Genomic DNA, 22505 nt, shown 5'->3' on the forward strand with positions numbered 1-22505 from the left:
ATTATACAGTTAGCATGCCTTTTTTGATTACTTAATATCCAGAGGCAGAGCAGAGGAACAAAAAAAAAATGCATTTCCACTATATAATAAGTAGTGCCCCACCCAACAGGAACCCCTGATCCTGGGGCCAGACATTTCACAACTTTGGAAAAGGCACTCTTGCTCATCATTTTCACTATACATGTATATTCAATAGAGCCCCGACCTAGCACCAGAACCCCTGACCCTGGGGCCATGGATTTCACATCTTTGGTAGAGGGCTCAATGCTTATTACAATCATGCCAACAGTTTGACTGCTTGATGTCCAGGAGTAAAGAAGAAGATTTTGAAAGATTGCATTAATTTTAGTGGTTTTTGCCCCACCTGGCACTTCTCATGCCTCGAGGGGGGGGGGCGTGCTATGAATTTCACAATTTTTGTTCCCCTTCACCCATAGAAGCTATATGCCAAAATTGGTTGAGCGGTTTCAGAGAAGCTGGAAATGTTCAATTGTTAACGGACGACGCACGCCGACGGACGAAAACTGATAGCAATAGGTCACCTGACCTAAAAATCATATGGAGGCATTATAATACTTTGTAGTGCAGATTAAAGTCAAGAGAATAAATATCTTTTACAAAGTGAGATGAAGAAAACATTTTTATGAAGGGACCGACTCACCATGAAAATATCGTCGTTTAGTGTAACCCCCCCCCCCCCATTATTTGGCTGAATAATTGGTTCTTGGACCAAATGAACGGTTCTCTTTTACAAAGGGACAAGAAAGTATAAGAAATTAATAATATACATGTAGCTCGGGGAAAAAACAAACTCGCACTTGGAGACAGCTCAGGAGACTGGCAAGGTTCACGAACATTAATAGTTAATATGACAATTGTTTTCTTTTCCATTAAACTTTTAATTCCATTATTAATTCAAAACTTATTTCGCTCTGCACTATTTGTTCCGTGAATTACACAAAGTCATCATCTTCCTACGCACATTAATGAAGATATGTATCATGTTAATGCAATTTTCCGGTATTGGGGGATTTCCAAGAACAACGGTAACTTTAACAATTTTTTTTTTTATATTTTAACAAAGTACATGTATTAAGCGTTTTATTGCCTTCCCGCTTCTTAAGCTTAATAACCAAATGCCATTATCTTTGGCAAGCTTGCTACTCAGCACAATGTCAATTCGCCTGGGACTCATGGCAATCACCTTTGGATACTGCAAATTATCAGGAGTACTGAATACCTTTTACAAACTGAAACAAAGTAACCATAGAAATCGAATAAATTGTAATTAAATGATTTGATCGAAGGCTTTTCTTCGACATTTACTATAAAACGATCATTAACTGCTGTCCATGGAGCTCTGAACCCGGTTAAGTGATGCAGGTAATATGTATTTTCCGATAAACTGCAAACTTTATTAATGAATTCCTCATTCTGAGCAGAATAGGGTAACTCTTCACAAAGTAATATTTAAATCTGATCATTTAAAAATGAAATTTACAAACGGTATCCTGCTAGTTTTTAAAAAGAATTTCGATGGACTTCGATAAAATAAGGTTGATCCCCAATTATGCTGCTAAATTGGGCACAAATGAACAAAATTAATTTTCCGCTGGTGAGTTGTCTGACGTTATCCAAGAAATGGGATCTCGTGACTTTGGCCACTCACGTCACTCAGATGTCTTCTTCTTGTGTGTTTTTGTCCGTCGTCGTTCGTAAACTTTTGAACCTTTTCTGTTTCTTTCTGTTTAATCCCAAAGATTATGATAATAATATCTCACTCATCATAATCTATGGGATATACCCATGTTTAACAAACATGTATGGGAGAAAATGACTCATTGTGGATTTATCCCATTTAAGCAAATTTGTGGGAGAAAAATCCCAATGGGAGAAAGTATCCCATCTGACACTTTTTCTCCCATGGGAGAAAGGTGGGATAGTTGTTGGGACTAAACTAAAAATCCCACCATCCTCCCATGGGATTCTGACTTTTAGGACTTCATATCTTTAAAAAAGGAGATATTTGAGAATTCAACATGAGACCCGTAGATGCTGCTAAGAAATCCCACCAAGTGCTATAATTTATTTAAGGACATCACAATTAGAAATTGTAGTAAAAAGTCTGGACATTGTCGTGCCCGGAGTTAAATGTCGCACTGTAATTAGCTCTCTCATAGTATCAATAAGTTATGAATTTTCTCATTAACTTTGTACATTAATCTGACAAAATAAGTGCATAGATATGATGAGCAAAGGATATTTATCAAACAAACTAAGTGCATGGTTATGATAAGCAAGTGTGCCTCTTCCAAATTGCGATAATCATGACTGCTTGATCTGGGATAACCGTTCTGGTTTTTGGACGGGGCTCTATTAATGGTGTAATGAAAATAAATCAATTCTTCGAAAACCTCAAATAGTAAAGTGTGTTCTTTTAAACTTGAGAAGGTACCTTTATTGTAATTCCTTTGATAATTAATCGCTGTAAATAAAATAATTGATAGCTCAGTCGAATAAAAGTTTTTAGACAAAATATCTTCATCGTTTAATATTGTTTAAAAATTGCCATTCCGTGGATCATTGAAAGTTGTATTTTACGTAGAAGGTGGCTTTTAAGGACCTTTGGTCCTTTCTTTAAAATATGTTTCATTTTTATCCTCTTAAAAACAATACTAGTGCCAGATTAATATGAACGTATCCTACCAAATGCTTCTTAGATTCAAGTATCTTCACATTGTGACTTTCTATTCATTATCTCGGCAAAAGTTGCACATATTCAACTCATATTTGACATATGGAAACGTTATAAAAATACGCAAGTCAAGTTCGAATTTGGTCATGGTCCGATAATTTTTGACAGAGTTATACCTCTTGAACTTAAAGAAATTTTCTGTTTCTGCTCTCTAACGTTTGTAGGTACCGTCACGGAAGCTCAGTTGGTAGAGCGCTCGCTCCGTAATTGAAAGGTCGTGTGTTCGAATCACGGCCGCGACTGACCTAAATCGATAAAAAAATAGGGAGCTACTGTTCCTTCGCCAGGTGCTTGGTACTTTGAAGGGAAAAATGCGGGTCCTTCGGATGAGACCTTAAAAACCGAGGCCCCGTGTCACGGTAGGCGTTGGCACGATAAAGAACCCTCACTGGTCAATAGTCCTGAGTTCCGAGTAAAGGTCAAAATTTGAAGCTCTTCACCGGTATATGGTGACGTCTCTATGAGTGAAAAATTCTCGAATGGGACGTAAAACAACATACAATCAATCAATCTAACGTTTGTAGGGATGTATGTATAACGTTGAAATTGCATAGCAATGTATTTTTACCAGAAAATACAGGTCAAGTTCGATTTGGTCGTTGTCCGGTGATTTTTGACAGAGTTATCACCCTTGAACTTGGAAAAGATTTTTTAAAAAGTCACAATTTCTAATCATTATCTTGGCTACAAATATGCAATTTACAATTTGAAATTTTGTCATTCGTGGCGTTACGGCACATCTGGTTTCTTTTTTTATCTTGTGTATTTTCTTTTTTTTTTTTGCAAAAAATACTCCATTAAAGAACAAGTACCAGTCATATTATCATTGTCCAAATCATATCTAAAATTAAACGCATATTCCTATTTTTTATGTATTTCATGTTGAATCCACTCCAATATTCAGATTTAGCTTAATATGAACCTTAATCGGAATTTTGTGTGACGCTATCTTTTGAGTTCATTAGCGCTGGGTAATCGTGACTTATTCGAGATCGGTAATTGTTTGCGTTTTTGAAAATAACTATCATCATAATTATGGATCTGCATAAATATGAAAATTACGCAAGTTTTCAATATTTTTTAGAATCAAAACAGGAAGCTCAAAGGTACATATAAAAACAGCATTCAAATCAATAGAATAACAGGAAGCAAATAAAGAAAGGAATATTGTCTATTCTCTGGGAGGGGGTTGACATTGTGTATACCTGTTCTTCGACAGAAGAAACTCAAACTGAACAAGTAAGAATTATATTTTGAATCAGGCACTTACAAACTGGGATTAACAGTTATATCTATATCATTTAACTAAAGCTATACATTGGCTACAGATCGCTAGGCTCGAAATTTAAAAAAAAAAAAAAGCAATACACACTTGCGAGGAAATGGGAAAACTAAAAAAAAACAACACAATTCATACCAGAGAGTACAAAACCTCCCATTAAACAAGCTAGAAAGGAATACTTTATCAGATTTACTCTCTCCCGAGTCAAGTATTTTCTGTATTTACCTTGAAAAGGTTAAAGTGCGTTACCCTAGTCCAAGATGGCGACAGGCAATTACGCTTCAAAAGTTCTTGAACAAATATTTGTGACTTCTACTGTAAAATTTATTTAATATGCACCCATTTTTTTCAGCATCAATTTTATATGTTTAATAGGGGACTATATTCAACTTTCGTGTAAGCAGAAGAAAACACTCCTCAAAGTCTTGCCGTAGATTAGGGTAAAGTTTATGAACTGCTTCTTTATGATAGGGGTAAAGTGTTTTCGAGACTAGGGTAAAGTTATTTGTTCTACAACATGATTGTGAATAAGTCAAATTAGTTAAAATATTTTCTCAGGAACATTTCAAAACCGATAGTCAAGGAGATTCCAGAATCAGGAGATTTGGCATTTAAATCGTAGAGCGTGCCCCTTTCAAAAATTGTGAACTTTATGGCTCCTGGGTCAGGGGCTCTGATTTAAGGACGGGGCTCTAATGACTATATAGTGAAAATGCATTATTTATATAAAAAATCTCCTCTCCTCCTGGGTATTAATCTGATGAATTAAGTACATGATTATGATGAGCAAGGAAATCTCTTCCGAAATTGTGAATTTCATGGCCCCTGGGTCAGGGTTCTGATATGTGGGGGGTGCGGGGGCTTATTTAATTTATTATGTACTGGAAATAAATTAATGCTTTGAAAATCATCTCCTCTGCTCCTTGGTATTAAGCAAACAATCTAAATGCATGATTATTATGAGCAAAAATGCCTCTTTAAAATTTGTTAACTTCATGCATGGTCCCTGGACCAGGTGTTCTGGTGATTGGGCAGGGCTGTATTAATTATATAGCAGGATTGTATAAATGCTTTGAATGCATCTCATCTGCTCCTGAGTATTAAGCAAACAAACTAAATGCAATTATATTAATGTAAATCTATACTACTATATTAAAATAATAGACTCGAATTTTTGGCCTTTAATACTGATAAATCGGAAGAGTACTGTCGTTTGTTTTATATATTTTAAACATCATTGGTACTTGAAGATTACCAATATGTTTTTATTTTTTCTCAATTAAGCTTCGATAATTAATAATCAACGAAAATTCCTCAAAAAATTCCGGAAATCATCTGGATTTTTTGGATTTTACAATCTTGCGCGTGCGTATTACATTCACGCTAAATCACGGTGTTCAAATCGGCGAAGACAAATGTAATTTTTACTAAGTAGATATATATTTGTTATTTTATAATTTTCTCTAATGAGAAATCATATATATATATGAACAAAATATATAGCAAATTTCCAATGAAAATTTACACGTATTTGTATTAATGTTTCTGAGTTTATCCATGCAAATGTGATATTGTGCCACGTGGGTAATCATTCGCCATCTCGAAGACACATTTATTATATGTTATTTACGTCTCTGGTCATCTCAACGGAGGCAAAAAGCTCATGATCGTAGGAGCAATATTAATGTAGCTACCCGATTTTATTTTATCCTTCCTTTCTTTTATGCTTTTTTGAGGGAAAGGGGGGTGTTACAACTCCAGCTAGAATCACATCTTAGTGAAGTAGGCATTCTTTTCCCGCCAAAAATTACAATAACATTATTTTCATTTCTTAACTTTGAAATAAATCGAAATAATTAAATAACGTCAATATAAGCGATATTTTCAATTTGAAATGTGTCTAAATGATTGCAACTTGAATTTGTTCGCCATGTTTACTATTACCTTCACTGCTGAGATTTATAACTTCACCTCCAAAAATTTCTTTAACTTTAAAAAATAGTGGGTGAAATATGTAAATTATTGTTATTGATCTTCGGTACGTTATATAGAAGGGACAGCCTGTTCTTCTAAATATGTAAAGGTTGTCGTGGTAACTACGCTTGATAGGTAGTCTGAAGTCAGCTCTTGCGGCCCGTACAGTTCATTCTTTCAATGCTGCTATAATATCGATTGTTTGTAAAATTTAATCCATGCATAGTAAATCTCAAAACTATGAGGTGGGACTAAATTAAGATCGTAAAAATATTTATTCACTGATGGAATGAATTATATTTAATCGTAGCAAACAAACTTATGTTTTATTAAATCGCCACAAGAAAAAATACACCAGCGTGAAAACAAGTTGTCTTCTTCAGCAGCCATGACAGTTCTCATGTGATGTAATGACTTTTGATTGAAAACGTTTAATACTGCAGTAGATTAATTTTTGTTATCACTAAACAGATATATAAATGTTTATGAGGCATGTATTTTATTTTTGCTGCATTATTTACGTATGAAGTAAGAAAAATTCCCATATTCAGTTCAAGATCCGCTCCCAAATTCTCATTGGCTGTCCCAAAATAAAATCGGTAAAGGTCAGTAAACTTTAAAATTTGCGCTTAGCTTTACTAAATATTTTGGAAAAATTTATGCTCTGAATAATAACATTAGAAACATTTATTTTAAAAATGTTCCTGATTACATTGTATGATTTCAATTAAAAAATGGAAATGATATTCATTTGTATGATCCAAAAAGAGTTGTACCCAACCCCCAGGAAAAGGCTTCATTATTGCAGCAAGAAGTACCTTCAAATTCCTACTTTCCTACTTAGGATACGCTTGCTTGGCTTATCTAAGATAATGATAATTTATGCTTCCCATATATTTTATACTTAGTATGAACAAGAGGCCCATGGGCCACACCGCTCACCTGAGCAAATATGGTCAATTACTCTAACCCAAACAGCTTTAACAAATCAGAAATATCTGAACAAATTTAGTTTTTTATATTAAGTTTTTGATATATATTCTAACTTTGAGATTTTTCTCCAAAGATTTTCATATGTAAAATTTACAGTAAATATTCTGTTCCCCCCTCTCCCATTGTGGTTGTACCCTATCATGACCCGCAGTGATCGTCATCAAATTTGAATGTACATTATATGAATTTACATTTCAGAAAACCTCTCTGGTCAAGTAGTTTTGGAAAAGAAAATTCATAAAAAAAAATTTCCTATAAATATTCCCATGGATACCCCTCCCCCATGGTGGCCCTACCGTGCCCCCAGGGGTCATGAAAGGTCATGATAAGATTTAAACGAAATTGAGAATGCTTCCACATAAGTTTCAACATTCCTGGCCAAAAGGTTCTTGAGAAGAAGGATTTTAAAGATTTTCCCTATATATTACTATGTAAAATTTCAAACCCCCATTGAGGCCCCACCCTATCCCTGGGTGTCATGATTTTAACAATTTGGATTCTACACTACCTGAGGATGCTTCCACATAAGTTTCAACTTCCCTGGTCAAATGGTTCTTGAGAAGAAAATTTTTAAAGATTTACCAAGAAATTTCAATATTTCTTAATTATCTCCCCTTGGCAAAGGGCGTGGTCCCTCATATTAACAATTTTGAATCCCCTTCACATAAGGAATTGCTTTGTGTCAAGTTTGATTGAAATTGGCTTAGTGGTTTTGGAGAAGAAGTCGAAAATGTGAAAAGTTTACAAACAGACAGCTAGACAGACTGACGACAGACAAAATGTGATCAGAAAAGCTCACTTGAGCTTTCAGCTCAGGTGAGCTAAAAAGTAAAACACATTACATTTGTTGAATCATAAAAGATGAAAAAACTTTCAAATTCGTTACTGTTTATTTCAAATTTTCAATAACTATAACAGGTTTAAACACAACTGAAGCAAACATATTGTTTCCAAATATCGAATCAAAATTATTCAAAAACCGAGGTTTTTGTTTTAATCGAATCGATTCAAAATATTACTAATTCAAGGATATTACATTAATTTTTATCAAAACAGACAGTCATGAGAGCATTTTCCAATATCATATATAATGTACATTTGATATTCTTAATTTTTATTATGATCTCTTGAACAACCAGTATGTTTTTTTTTTTTGGGGGGGGGGGATATTTGCAAGATAATTTGTTCTGCTTCACATCTGCTAAATTGTGTAGAAATACCAGTATAGCACATTTGTCCATTTTCATTTCTGCTTTTACAGATTATATACATGTCTATAACCTGTGTATATATAAACTATATGTATTAGCAGTGCTTAATAACTCTTTTATTGTTGAGGTCATATTTTGAACAAGTTGAGACCTGCAGTGTTAAAATTGTTACAAAATTTTTTACACCTTTAGTTTAATAACTAATTGTGTAAAAATACCAGCTAAACACATTTCTTCATTTTCATTACTTTGCTTGATATGTATCAGCAGTGCTCAGCACTTTGTTGTTGTCATATTTTCAATAGATATCAATAATTTCTTTTATTAAATTTGTTTGGAAAGGTGAAATTTATGTAAGCTCCGGCGTGATTTGAACTCATGACTTGATTTATAGCTAACTTTGGGTCAAACCCATTCTGCGCTACGCTGTTTTTGCAACAAAAAAAAAAAAAAAATTATATTCACATTCATTGTTTATTTCAAAAGTACCTTACAATATATGAATGTGTCGATGTATCTATTTTGTAAATGTCCGTTATGCGCATGGATGCATTCATAACAATGTCAACCCGTGCACGCACGGGTCAAATTCTAGTGTATAAATAAAAATTAATGCGCCTCTTCTCTACTCCTCGATATCTAGGAGGCAAACAGATTACAACATTATAATAAGTGAAGTGAATGAGAGTTACTAACCTTTACTAAATTCTATTAATCAGGATATCCTTGTAAATAATATTTAATTAGCAGGTTATTTGATTGAATGAAAATACAAGAAAAAATTTTATATATATATATATATATATATATATATATATATATATATATATAAATATAGGGTTATTTTCACCCCGTGTTATTTTCGCCCTTTCACACTTGGAAACAATTTTGCCCCGTTTTAAATTCGCCCAGTCACAATCCTGTTTTAGAAATCATACTGTGTTGTTGTTTTTTTAAATTCGCCCACCTGTGACTAGGGCGAAAGGGGCGAAAAAAGGGGACGAAAATTTACCTGTATACAGTATACAGAAACCAAAAAAAAACGCATGTGTGGTTTGAATTAACAAATTAAGCTTACTCAAAGTTGATTTTTGCCTGTAAAGCAGTATAAAAGATTGATATAAAGTTTATTTATATTCAGCAAAATTGCCAATACACTGTGGTGTCCTATTTGATACTTGATGGTTATTGTCAGATAAAGTTATGAAGATAAGAGAGTGTATAAAGTTGTTTTATACTTTAATTTATCAAAGAGACCAGGTGATCACAGAGAGCCAGGAGGACAAGGGAACATGTTGTAAGTTGAGACAAGTGGCAAATTGTCATATTGTATAGTGTAGTGGTGAGTGCTGGTAACAAGTATTACGAAGAGGCAAGTGTTGGTACCAAGTGTTACCAACTGGCAAGCAGATAAGTTGTTTAGGTAGCCAAGAGGCATCACCTCGAATAAATATAACCGTTCACGGTAGCTCAGTCGGTAGAGCGCTCGCTCCGTGATCGGGAGGTCGTGAGTTCGAATCTCGGCCGCGACAGACCTAAGTCGATAAAAAATAGGTAGCAACTGTTCCTTCGCCATGCGCTCGGCACTTTGAAGTGAAAGTTGCGGGTCCTTCGGATGAGACCTTAAAAACCGAGGCCCCGTGTCACGGCAGGCGTTGGCACGATAAGGATCCCTCACTGCTCAATGGCCCTGAGTGCCGAGTAAAGGTCAAAATTTGAAGCCCTTCACCGGTATATGGTGACGTCTCTATATGAGTGAAAAATTCTCGAATGGGACGTAAAACAATATACAATCAATCAATCGAATAAATATACAGGCATTAGAGATTTCTCTTTGTGTACATAATTGCAGCACTATGCAAGTTACAAAACATATCTGTATATATGGAATACCTTACACACTAGGAGTGTCCATTGTATTTGTATATTTTGCATTCATTATTCCTTGTAAAACTTGGGCAAACCAAGTATGATACCAAGAAGATGGCTTGTGTCTCCGGCATTTCAATAAGCAAGGTTTTTTTTACCAGATTTTTCTTGGGCAGCATATCTTTATCTATCAGCTAATCAGTTTTATACTTCTATGGATCTTTACAGTGTTGCATTAAACTCAGGTGACCGTTGAGGCCCTTGAAAAAAATACCCAACTGTCTATGTTGTTAAACAAAACATTAACAATATGCAATGATGATGACATATCTGTATCAATTTCTATTTATAAAACGATTTTAAAGTCAACATCACAAACGTGATGTAGTATAGTAGTCGAAGTTAATAGACGAATTTCACATTTACGAAAGTTCTTTCCCTTTGCGGTGTCAATCTGGGGTATACTGGCATAAGACACTGTTTTCCCGCTATAACATTACCAATTTTGGGAGGTAATATCTCGCAAATTAAATCCGTTTGAATATGTTCATTATGTTTTTCATGTTGCCCCATACTAAGGCAATTCAGGAACAGTTAAAAATTGTCCGATTCCGTTTGAAGGTTGAAAATATTTACAGGTAAGTTACAAAGGATATAGTGTAACGCCGACAACGGGAGATAACTCTTAAGAATGTGAAATTCGTCTATATCTCAGTTCCATAAAAAAGAATGCACTTTCTGTTCAGATTAAACTTAATTCAATAAATTATTGAATTTTTTTCTTAGCTGTTAATAGTACTTTTACGCAACTTTTTTAACTATAAACTAGAAATATCTAACAAAAGTTGTTTGAATCAATGCCGAAGCTGATCTCCATTTATCCTACTCTTAGACAAATGCTTTGCCAAAGTTTTCTCAATAGTACAGCAAAAAAAAATTTTTGTGCATCGTTTCCCCATCTAATATTTAGTGTAAAAGTACTTCGTAAATCCCATTTTCTGTAAAATATGTATACAAGTATATACCCCCAAAAATCCATCTTTTTTCTCTCTCTTCTGCATGTTTCTTAATCACTCTTTATCGATGATACTTTAATTGATCTATAGATGTTTGAAGCGCATCGAAATCAACATTTTGTTTTTAATTACTATATCCAATTTATAAATAGAATCAAGCTGATTTGAACAAACGTACGCCATTGTACTCATTTAAAAAATGAGAATTGTTCAGAACATGGTGTTTGGTGTAATGGTTTATGAATAGGCTGGCGGAGTGCGTTTCGAGCCTTCTGAAATACGAGTAGCATCTTTTAGACCTGAAACAAGAAATGACATTTTATATATGTGACCTTTATCATTCTAAGAGCTCAGAATATCTTTTGGGTAACACAAATTTATGATTAGGGTAAAGATATTTGCGTTACCCTAAGCATTTTTTTTTGGCAATAGTTACCTATACTTTTGTACAAAATATTTTAAATAAAACTATTAAGTTTGTAATTAGAGTCTGTATGACGAGTAAAGTCCAAATATAACCGAGGCGTATTTGCCTGTCGCCATTTTGGACTACTTTACTCTAGTCCGTTTCTACACATACACCTTTTAATACCTTTTTGTTTGATTGTTATATTTTTTTTCACATTCTATTCTCTGTTGAAGAATCCTTTTACTTAGTTCAGATCTGACTAAACATAAACATTAACCGACATTTTGCATGGACCCTCTTTCCGCTTACACCTCATGCTTATAGATTCCCCGCATGTGATAAAGACATTACATTAGTTCAGGTCATTGGCCACAATTACTCAGTTTCTCGAAAGCAGTTTCATGTTAATGACAAAAAAAGATTGTATGGATTTTACCCGACAGAAGTATTTCTGGGTAGCTTTTCAGAAATTAAGTTTTGAGTCACAAGTTTACAATTTAAAAAGGGGATGTGAGTAAGGTATCTTAGTCATTTGAAGTAACACAGGAAATTTTCGTCAGTTTTGCTTTGATGTGTACAAATATATTTTGATTGGTTCTTTATTCCACCACTCAAACCCCAGAATCATTAAATCCACAATCATCCATTGATGCAATACATCAAAACTCCTTAAGATTGCTCCAAATATATTAGAAAAGAAGTGGAAAATATTCAAAAGTTTTTGAACAATGTACCACGGACGGATGAGAACAGATAGCAATAGATCATGGATGTCTTTCAGGTGACGTCAAAAAGCTTATTAAAAGCATTTACAATCTATTAGAAAATCCCCATGGCCATAATTTAGGTTGAACTGTAATTGATTGCACAGTTGTACACCTCTTCGTTAGCCGTTATTTTGAGTACAAAAAATAATTAACCCTCCGCAGTCCAAGCAAAAGAATGGAAAATTTTACATTTGTGTCATGTGACCTTGACCAGTTACAAACAACTACATGTACGTCATGCAATCATGACAGACCTCTTTGTCAGAAGCAACTTTTGTGCCAGATATGGCCTACTGTAGCGTTATGGATTCATATTTTAGTCTCAGACCATAACGTTATGGTCAAAGACTACTATAGTATAAAACCATAACGTTACAGTATCTGCAGCTAGGCCTTCTTTTGCTCCTTAGCCTCCAAAACAAAGTGTTGTCGTTTATATATTTTCGAGACATAGTTGTAGGATTTGACACCTCTAATCTAGACTCTGTGTCCTTGGTCCTGTATAAGTGACCCTTGTTCAGGGTCGTGAGCCATCTTAGTTTCATAATCACAATCATGTTTTGGAAAGAAATTTTCTCTGTGCATCTTAACCTAATCCAAATGGTCATGATGAGGGATTGTTATCCTGTGGTAAGAAGGTTCCGAGTATACTTGTCAAAAGTTCTAGCCCTTTTATTTAACAGTTTCAAAATTTTAAAAATCGTTAAAGGTATTATATAGTTCTAGCCCCCACCCCCTCCCCCTCTAAAAAAAAACCATGCCACGTGCCTGTTTCACAAAGAAAAATAGATTCGCATGTCCTTGAGCGATAACCTATAGGAGATGTGGGTTCATATATCTACCTTTTCAAAGTCCTGTAAATAAGTGACAGTTGTGGTGGACTGGAATTGAAGCACTGTTAATCCATTACTCGGATCGTCTTAACTGCTACAAACCTTTCATTTAACCTCCGAACATATTCCTGCCTGCGTGACGCAGTGGTAGAGCGTCTGCTCTAGAGTCACCGAGTAAGGAGTTGATCCTTACGTCGCGGGTTCGATTCCCACTGTGGGACGTGGAGACCGGTCCTTCGGATGAGACCGTATAAACCGAGGTCCCGTGTCGCAGTAGGTGCTGGCACGAAAAAGATCCCTCACTGCTCCTTGGCCCTGAGTGTCGAGCTTAGGTCAAAGTTTGCAGCTGTCCACCGGCAAGTGATGTCTCCATATGAGTGAAAAATTCTCGAGAGCCACGTTAAACAACAAATAAACTGATTCATTTATAAGGAATTCGATTTACAATTACCTGCATTCCTAGATATAATACAAATTGTATCCACCTTCTATTAAGCATTAAGTTAAAAAAAATTGTTCTACATTTAACGTTTTTGTCACGGTCACTTGGGTAAACCCTCCCCCTTCTTTTTAAAATCCGGAATCGTCGTTTTCTAATATAAATTACAAATTATCGATAATGTTACCTTTTCCCCTCTATGGGCTATGTATTTGAAAAATATACTAAATGTACATGTAAATGTATTTGACTGATGCGTGTTTAGTAAAAACAAGTTATTTCCAAAAATGTCACAGAGAAAGAGAGAGACGAAAATGCTACATTACTGATTACATTTATATAATGATCAATAAAAATCAAAATTCAATACAAATGAGCCAATTTCATATTTGTTTAAAAAAGCAATTGGAAGGAGCTGGAGACTTGTGAATGTTATAGTTGAAATAAAAAAATTATGCTGTGTACGCCCGATTTTCCAGCGAAATTTCAATTAACTAATCAAATTTTTCTGAAGAGTATTCCCATTTTCAGATCTTCTGGCCTCCCTTTTCTAAGATCTACATGTTCTGAATGGGTGGTGGGGACACCGAGTTTGGAGCGATATTTTAATAAACAGAATGGATATTAGGTGATCATGAAAAAGTCAAAATGTTAGAATCGAGGGGTTGATACCTAAGAAATCCACAATTCTAGAACTTTTAAAATTTTATTAACGAGGCCCAATCTACTTGGATTGCGCATACGTTTTCACGCAGCGTTGTTTCAGACGCGTCACAATACCCTTGATTGGATACCATAACGTCACAGTTGACATGACGTCTAATTGCGCTAAAATATTTCGCTATTCTTGCATTCCTGGTAGAGCTTGACTATGCGTGTTGAAATTTCACTTATTCTGGCGTTTTATCAATTCTTGTGTTTTAATAAATAAATGTTTTGATTAAAAACAACTTTGATGATTAAAGATTTTTTTATCTCTTCTCTAAGATCTTTTTTTAACATCAAATAAAACTTAACAACAAAAAGAAAACCCGCATGACGAAAACCTAGGTGGTGAGATAGAAATTCGAACTTGTATATAATCTTATTGAAAAAAAAATCATTTAGATTTTATAGTTAAATCAAGGTTGTCTGTACAAACTACCAGCTAAGGGAAGAACATAGCCATGTATGTGATAAAATATATGAACGTACAGCAATGTTGTTCAACATAATCAATTGAAATCTTACACTATGAATGCATTTCATTGATCATTATTGGGTTTATTTTACATTTCCTATCGAAGGAGATGTAAAATTAACTCTTAATAGTGCTGCAGAACAAGAGGCCCAGGGACCACATCGCTCACCTGAGCACTCTGGCTAGGAAAAACCAGAAAGCAGTTCAGTCTTTAAAAGTTTTGATATAAAAGCGGTTCGAGGGGAGGGGGGTTGATTTGAACTATATTGAATCTATACTTCATAGGGATGCTTTTGAATTAATATGACAAATAATGGCTTTGCTGATCTTAAGAAGACAATTTTAATTGATATATCATTTGCATTCCTTTGCTTGACTATGATCCCCTGTTACGACCCCTCTATTCTCCTGGGGGTTCATGAGTTGAACAAAATTTAAATCTACATTACCTGAGGATGCTTCCATTTAAATAGGACTAATTATGGCTTTGCTGTTCTTGAAAAGAAAATTTTTAAAGATTTCTTCCTATGTATTCCTATGTAAAACTTTGATCGCCCATTGTGGCCCCACCTTACCCCAGGGGGTCATGATTTGAACAAACTTGAATCTACTCTACCTGAGGATGCTTCCATTTAAATATGACTAATTATGGCTTTGCTGTTCTTGAAAAGAAAATGTTTAAAGATTTTTTTCCTATGTAAAACTTTGATCGCCCATTGTGCCCCAACCCTACCCCAGGGGGTCATGATTTGAACAAACTTGAATCTACTCTACCTGAGGATGCTTCCATTTAAATATGACCAACCATGGCTTTGTTCTTGAGAAGAAGATTTTTAAAGATTTTTCCTGTATATTCCTATGTAGAACTTTGATTGCCCATTGTGGCCCCACCCGACCCCCGGGGGTCATGATTTGAACAAACTTGAATCTACACTACTTGAAGATGCTTACATATAAATATAACCAATCATGGTTTTACTGTTCTTGAGAAGAAGATTTTTAAAGATTTCCCTGTATATTCCTAAGTAAAACTTTGATCGCCTATTGTGGCCCCACCCTACCCCCGGGGGTCATGATTTTGAACAAACTTGAATCTACACTACCTGAAAATGCTTCCATATAAGTTTCATATTTTCAAGCCCAGTGGTTCTTGAGAAGAAGATTTTTAAATGATGCCGTTAATTTTTCACGAATTCATAATTATCTCCCCTTGGAAGAAGGCGTGACACTTCAATTGAACAAACTTGAATCCCCTTTACCCAAGGATATTTTGTGGAAAGTTTGGCTGAAATTGGCCCAGTAGTTCTTCAGAAGAAGATGAAAATGTGAAAAGTTAACGACAACAACGACGACAGACAACGGACAAATTTCGATCAGAAAAGCTCATTTGAGCCTTCGGCTCAGGTGAGCTAAAAAGGTAATAAAAGAAAGAATTAAAAGGCCATCATTCATTATCTGTCTTCTTCAAATGTATTCCTTTCCCTTTCTTGGCACGGATGCGATTTGCAAATCACATCTTGTTGCCCACTTTGTTTGAAGTGCCACCATTTTGCAATTTCACTCTTATTTTGTTTTGATTGTTTTGTTTTATACGACCTCTGACCTTTTCCAAGTTTTTTTTTTCGGGGGGGGGGGGGTAAGACATGATATTTTACATTACGTCAAATCAGAGTTTGATTCTCTGGTGTAAAATAGTTTACAGTTGACATTATTCATAAACATATTAAAACAGCAGATGACATGAGAACAAAACCATTTGCATAAAAAAAAACTTTAGTTTGGTTTTTTGATTATTTTAAACAGAATTCCTTGGATGTGTCTTTTGATGCTGGTGGGAATGTGAACGCTGGACTGACTGCCACTACTCTGGTATCCCAGTGGACCTGGGCAGCCACTTTGCTGCAGTCCGCAACCGTTGGTAGTAAGGTAGATAAAGTCAGTCATACTAAAAATATAAATTAGTGCATTTCAGAGTCTTTCGCAATACAACTTTTAATATCCTCTTTATAACCCACCAATTTCAGAAGGCCTTATAATATCTACAGTTAAGAGCATTGTTAAATAAAGTTTGTCCTGGAGAGAATTCTGCTAAAGTGTATATCTGTAATTAATACGATAGTTGATATTACTCTTTTTCATGACGGTTATATGTATACTCAATTCATCAGAAATAGGTTCATCTGATAAATAAATGAGAACCTATAAACTACTTTGTAACGTTTTATGAACTTTGTTACCTTTGTGAAACTCCTGATATCGAGTCAAATGTACCGTTCGTCTGTTTAAACTTTTCTAGTTTATTTGACTTTCTGAAACTTCTTAGTACATCTAATGCCTTTGTGCATTTTTCTTCGAGCATTTTAATATGTGAGATTAAAGTGAGTTTATTATCAAAGATGATACCTAAAAATCTTCATCTATTTAACTACTTTGATAGGGTTTCAATTACGCTGGTTCATCTTGGGCTTTCCGTTTGGCCCAAAAATGCACGCAAGCGGTTTTACTTTTTGAGAACTTAAATCCATTCACATCAGCCCAATTTGGAATTTTGATTACACAATGCTGTAATCTTCGCTGAATAGAATTCATATTTTTGGATTTATAGCGAAGAGCAAAATCATCGACAAATAAACTTCAACGCACATCACTTTAAGTACTTCCGCTAATTAAAACTGTTAATTTTTAGCATACCTAAGCTGAAAACCCTAGTGAGCTTTTGTTGGGCTCCGTCTGTCTGTCTGTCCGTCCGTTTGTAAACTTATCACATTTTCGACTAAGAAGCACTAGGCCAATTTTAACCAAAATTGGCAAAAGAATTCTTGGGTAAAGGCAATTCTAAATTAATCAGTTAAGGGGGCTCAAGTCATATTCGAAGGGAGATAGTCAAGAAAAGGCAAAAACAGGTGGAGTCATTAAAATCCTTCTCAAGAACCACCAGGCCAAAAGAGAAGAAACTTGTGTGAAAGATTTCTGAGGTAGTGGAGATTCTAAATTGTTCAAATCAAGTCCCTTGGGGTAGGGTGGGCCAAAATAGGGAATCAAAGTTTTACATTGAATTATATAGCACAAATTCTTTAAAATATCTTCTCATCAACCACTGGGCCAGAAGAAATGAAACTTATAAGGAAGCTTTCTTAGGTAGTGTAGATTCTAAGTATTTCGAATCATGGCCCCCGGGGTAGGGTGGGCCACAATAGGGAATCAAAGTTTACATTGAAATATATATGAAAAATTCATATAAAATCTTCTGAGGAACCACTGGGCCAGAAGAGATGACACTTATTTAAAAGCTTGCTGATGTGTTCCAAGATTCTAAATTCTTCAAAACAGGGCCCATGGAGTTAAGATTGGACCACAGTAGGTAATCAAAGTTTTACATGGGACTTTACAGGAAATTGATCTTGAAAATCTTCTCAAGAACCACATATTCGCAACATATATGCAAACATTCCCAAGTTGAGTGGATTCATTATTTCAGATTATGCACCGTGGGTAAGTTGAAATAGGAATCAAATTTTACATAATACATGTATCCGGAAAATATTCTCAATAACTGCAAGGCCAGTTAATCATAATGATATTGAAGCATCCCCACGTGTGGATTCAGAGACCCTTAGAGTTGGACTTTAAAGTGGGGTCCCAATTTTTCATGGGAATATAAAAATCTTTTCGGAAATCTAAAGAAGAACAGCACCTAGATGAGCGTTATGACCCTCTTAGAATACTGAATGTGACAAAAATAACACTCCGTGTGGTACGCCCATTTCCTGTTTAAATCTTTCCAAATATGTAGACCCCGAGAGCACTCAATTTAAAATATCTATCATTCAAAATATTCTTGATAGAATTAGGCAAGTGTTCTTTAAGGCCCATATTGTAAAGATCTTTCAAAATGCCATATCTGTGGTATCATATGATTTTTCTAAATCGATAAATACAGACACAACATTCTCTTTTAGAACTAAGACATCTCGAATATGTTTTCAGTCATGGGGTCAGATAAAAATACTTTTCTTAAATTTTATTATCACTATTTAGTCTGATCTAAGTTAGACTACGGCCACATTGTTTATGGCTAGGCAAGAACTTAACCCATAAGAACAATTAAAGAAATCGGAAACAAACTCTCTTATTTTTAAAAAGAAATTAGCCGAAATAAAACATTCCAAGAGTTCTTCTAATCAGTCGAAGTTCAAAAGACAAAAATAACTCAGCAGCGGCTGCAGTGATTAAAAACAATGTTTTCTCTTCATGACTTCCAACAATTTTTACAGCAGAAAAGCCATAGAACTTGCATTTGAGTTTATTCGATCTTACATTTTCGGAATCGCTCTCTTGCTTACAATCCATACAAAATATGAACACTGATCACCCATACAGTTTAGATCGATAAAATCAGTACAACAAGGTAAAATAGTTGACATTTATTGGATTCCAAGTCATACTGGCATCCCTGGAAAAACTAAGACTGATGGTGATGCAAAAAGGCACTTCAGTATGGCATTAATCTTTTCAAAATTCCTTACACTGATCTGAAATATTTTTTAAAAATTTATGTTCATTCTCTTTGGCAAATTCAATGGGAATTAATTGATACAAGTAAACATATACTGTAGAATACAAATTAAACAAACCATCTGACATCGGCCTGAAAAGTCAGGACGAAATGTTTATTTCAAGAATACTTATTGGTCACAAAGGGTATTGCATAGGAATACTATGTCTAATTTTAAACCTTTACATGCTGGAGTCCGTCAGGGGTCTGTATTGGGACCACTTTTATTTTTGATATATGTCAATGATGTTGCTGAAAATATGTCGAGTTTAAGCAGGTTGTATGCTGATGATAATTCTTTACAGAACTGTTCTGAAAATATACATGATATTCAAGTAGGATTGAATTATGATTTAAATCAACTTGAACAGTGGTCTATACAGTGGCTATTGAAATTTAATCCTTCGAAAACCAAAGCTATCTTTTTTAGTACTAAGAAAATTGTCGACCTACCAAGGCTTAAATTTCAGGACTGTTATTTAGATTTTGTATCATCACACAACCACTTAGATATTCTCTTTTCACACGACCTTACATGGTCAGCGTACATTGATTCTATCGTTGCCAATGCATATAAAAAATTAGGTCTACTTAAAAAATTGCAGTTCAGGGTAAGTGCTAAAACTTTATCTTTTATATACTACTTTTATAAGACCTCAGTTAGAATACACAGCTGAAGTTTGGTGTGGGTGTTCTAGTCAAGATTCCGAAAAACTAGAAAAATTATAGTTAGCAGCAGCAAGAATAGTCACTGGATTAACTTCTTTGGCATCGCGAGAATTTCTCTATTTTGAAACTGGATGGGAGCCACTTGCTATTAGAAGAATGTCCTAAGTAAGAACAACTATGTATAAAATTTTTCATAATATGGTACCCGAGTATCTGAAAGAAATATTTCCAAACATTCGATCACACGAATCAAATTACGTAACAAGACAATCACAAAATTATTGCATCCCTAAGTGTAAATTAAATATTTATAAATCATCTTTTGTCCCAATGGCAATAAGGGAATGGAACTCTTTACCTCTTGAAACAAGACAATCCACTACTATAGGTTCCTTCAAAAATTGTATAAACTCTCAAAAAACTCCTTCTCCTGCCTTTTTTGGGGGGGTGTTCGTTACTGGAATGTAATTCATACTAGATAAAGACACAATTGCGTTCTGAATAAAGATTTATTTAGGTGCAACATCATTGACAGTCCATTATGCACTTGTGGAAAAATAGAAGACGCATATCATTACTTTTTTTCTTGTGCGAAATACACTGTCCCAAGAAACGATTTAATGCTATTTTTAGAATGATTAATTTACGTATTGTAGACACTCACGTACTGTTATGGGGAGAAGATTCGATTAGCATTTCTGAAAATGAAAATTTATTTTTAAATGTGCAATTGTTTATTAAGAGATCTGGTCGTTTTTGAATTTATATATTTAGATTCATTTGTACATACTACTTCAAATCAATTTTGTACATGCATAACCTATGTAAGATAATCTTATTGACCTTTGGTTCCAGTGTAGTTCAATTCTTTTAGAATGTACCGATTTTTCGCCTAGTCGAAGTTGACTTTTTTAAAAATGTGCAAACGATGCATGAATAATGTTAATACGATTTTAGATTATATACATCAAACTGATTTTTACAGTAAAATTTCAAAGTGCATAATTTAAGCAATTTAGTAGGTAAACACATGCAACAATCTATATTTTAACTGTGTACTTATTTTTGATATTTTAAGTCCGTCGGATGGGACGTTAAATGGTGCCCCGTGTCAAGGTTAACAATCCCTTTGGTCCGCAAAAGATCGTTTCTCTAAATTTCGAAAACTGGTCATATAAACTTAATTTCCACCGGAATAAGGCTGGGATATTGCCGATTCGACGTTAAGCATTATTATAATCAATTCAGAATCTGAAACTTCTGAAGTCCATATATGCATCTTTATGTGCAAAAAAAAAATGAATTTGAAAATTCTCCTCTCTTAATGACATTTGAGCAGGATCAGAAAACTGAAATCATCGAGCAATTTGTGACAGTTTTGTTATAACTCTTATTCTGAACACTTAGCCGAAGAACTGTTTGGATCCTATTTTACTGAAGATGCACTCCTACATGTATCAGAATTTTAAGATATCACAAAATAAAGTTTGAGCAACAACAAAATCCCAAAATAAAGTTTGATTCATGACCAAATCACAAAATAAATTTCGATGGACGAGAAAATCATAAAATAAATGTTTTATATTTTGATGAAAATGATGGGATCAGAAAAACGTTTGATCAATGAGGACATTACAAAACCACTGACGTCGACGCTAGTGGTTCGATTTAACACCAGTGTTTCAGTCAGTAAAAGAAATTAAAACGTTAGTGTTCTTGAAAACACAAGACAAAGGTTTTGCAGATACAGACGTTTCACAGATTATGGGTTTTTATCTTGCCATTTCTTTTTGTTGAACGGGTATTGTAAGATCACATATTTTGAGGAAATATTGGTTCATGGAGATTTGATTTCGTGGCTGAAAAAGTGTAGAACTGTTATATATTGAAATTTTTACATTTCATAGAGGATGTGAATTCATGGGTCTCCTAATGGTACGAAAACAGCGAAAATAAATCCCACGAAAAATTAGATTACATGTAAAATCTACATTAACCTACTTAAGCAGTATAAAACCATTTGATGAGATATATAAAAATAAATTATTATTTTATATAGAGTTTTAATTATGTACAATTAATTTGTGAAAGCTGTGCTCAGCGGATTTTGAATTGAACAAATAGCTCAATAAAAAATCAAATCAACAAATCTCATTTGCATTATAATAGTTATTATAAGTCGCGCTTGAATCGAATCGATTTAAAACCCATTAGATTTGATTGTGTTGAGCGAGAATCAATGTTTTCAGATTCATATTTCTAAAAAAGTTGAATCTATACATCAATTTCGTCTCTCGTCAAACAAATACGAGTAACAAAGTTTGCTAGGTAGTTAAACATCTCTTGTATAACAATATATTTAGTTCATTTCAAATTTGAGAAATAGGGGTAAAGATTAATTTTATAGGTACATTAGCTCTGTAAACTGTCATTATCGAATTTCATAAATTGACGTTTACGAACCCATCTTTCATAGTTACAATCATGACTGTTTTGTTCAAGTATATATGAAACCTTTTCGTGTAGATTTCGAGAAGGCAAGTTCATTACCCA

The 22505-nt window shown here is 34.4% G+C and overlaps 1 protein-coding gene across 1 annotated transcript in view; it reads left to right on the forward strand.

Annotated features, from left to right (window-relative positions):
* Positions 1 to 22505, forward strand: part of LOC133188802 (uncharacterized) — a 65690-nt gene that overhangs the window by 10016 nt on the left and 33169 nt on the right. The window contains exon 2 of the mRNA XM_061324288.1: positions 16532 to 16654. Coding sequence (XP_061180272.1) covers positions 16532 to 16654 — 123 coding nt within the window. The remainder of the gene's footprint in view (positions 1 to 16531; positions 16655 to 22505) is intronic.

Source organism: Saccostrea echinata, unplaced genomic scaffold (genome assembly GCF_033153115.1).
Source record: "Saccostrea echinata isolate AGI-Se365-2 ecotype Australia unplaced genomic scaffold, CSIRO_AGI_Sech_v1 ptg000016l, whole genome shotgun sequence".
In the NCBI taxonomy this organism is placed as follows: domain Eukaryota; kingdom Metazoa; phylum Mollusca; class Bivalvia; order Ostreida; family Ostreidae; genus Saccostrea; species Saccostrea echinata.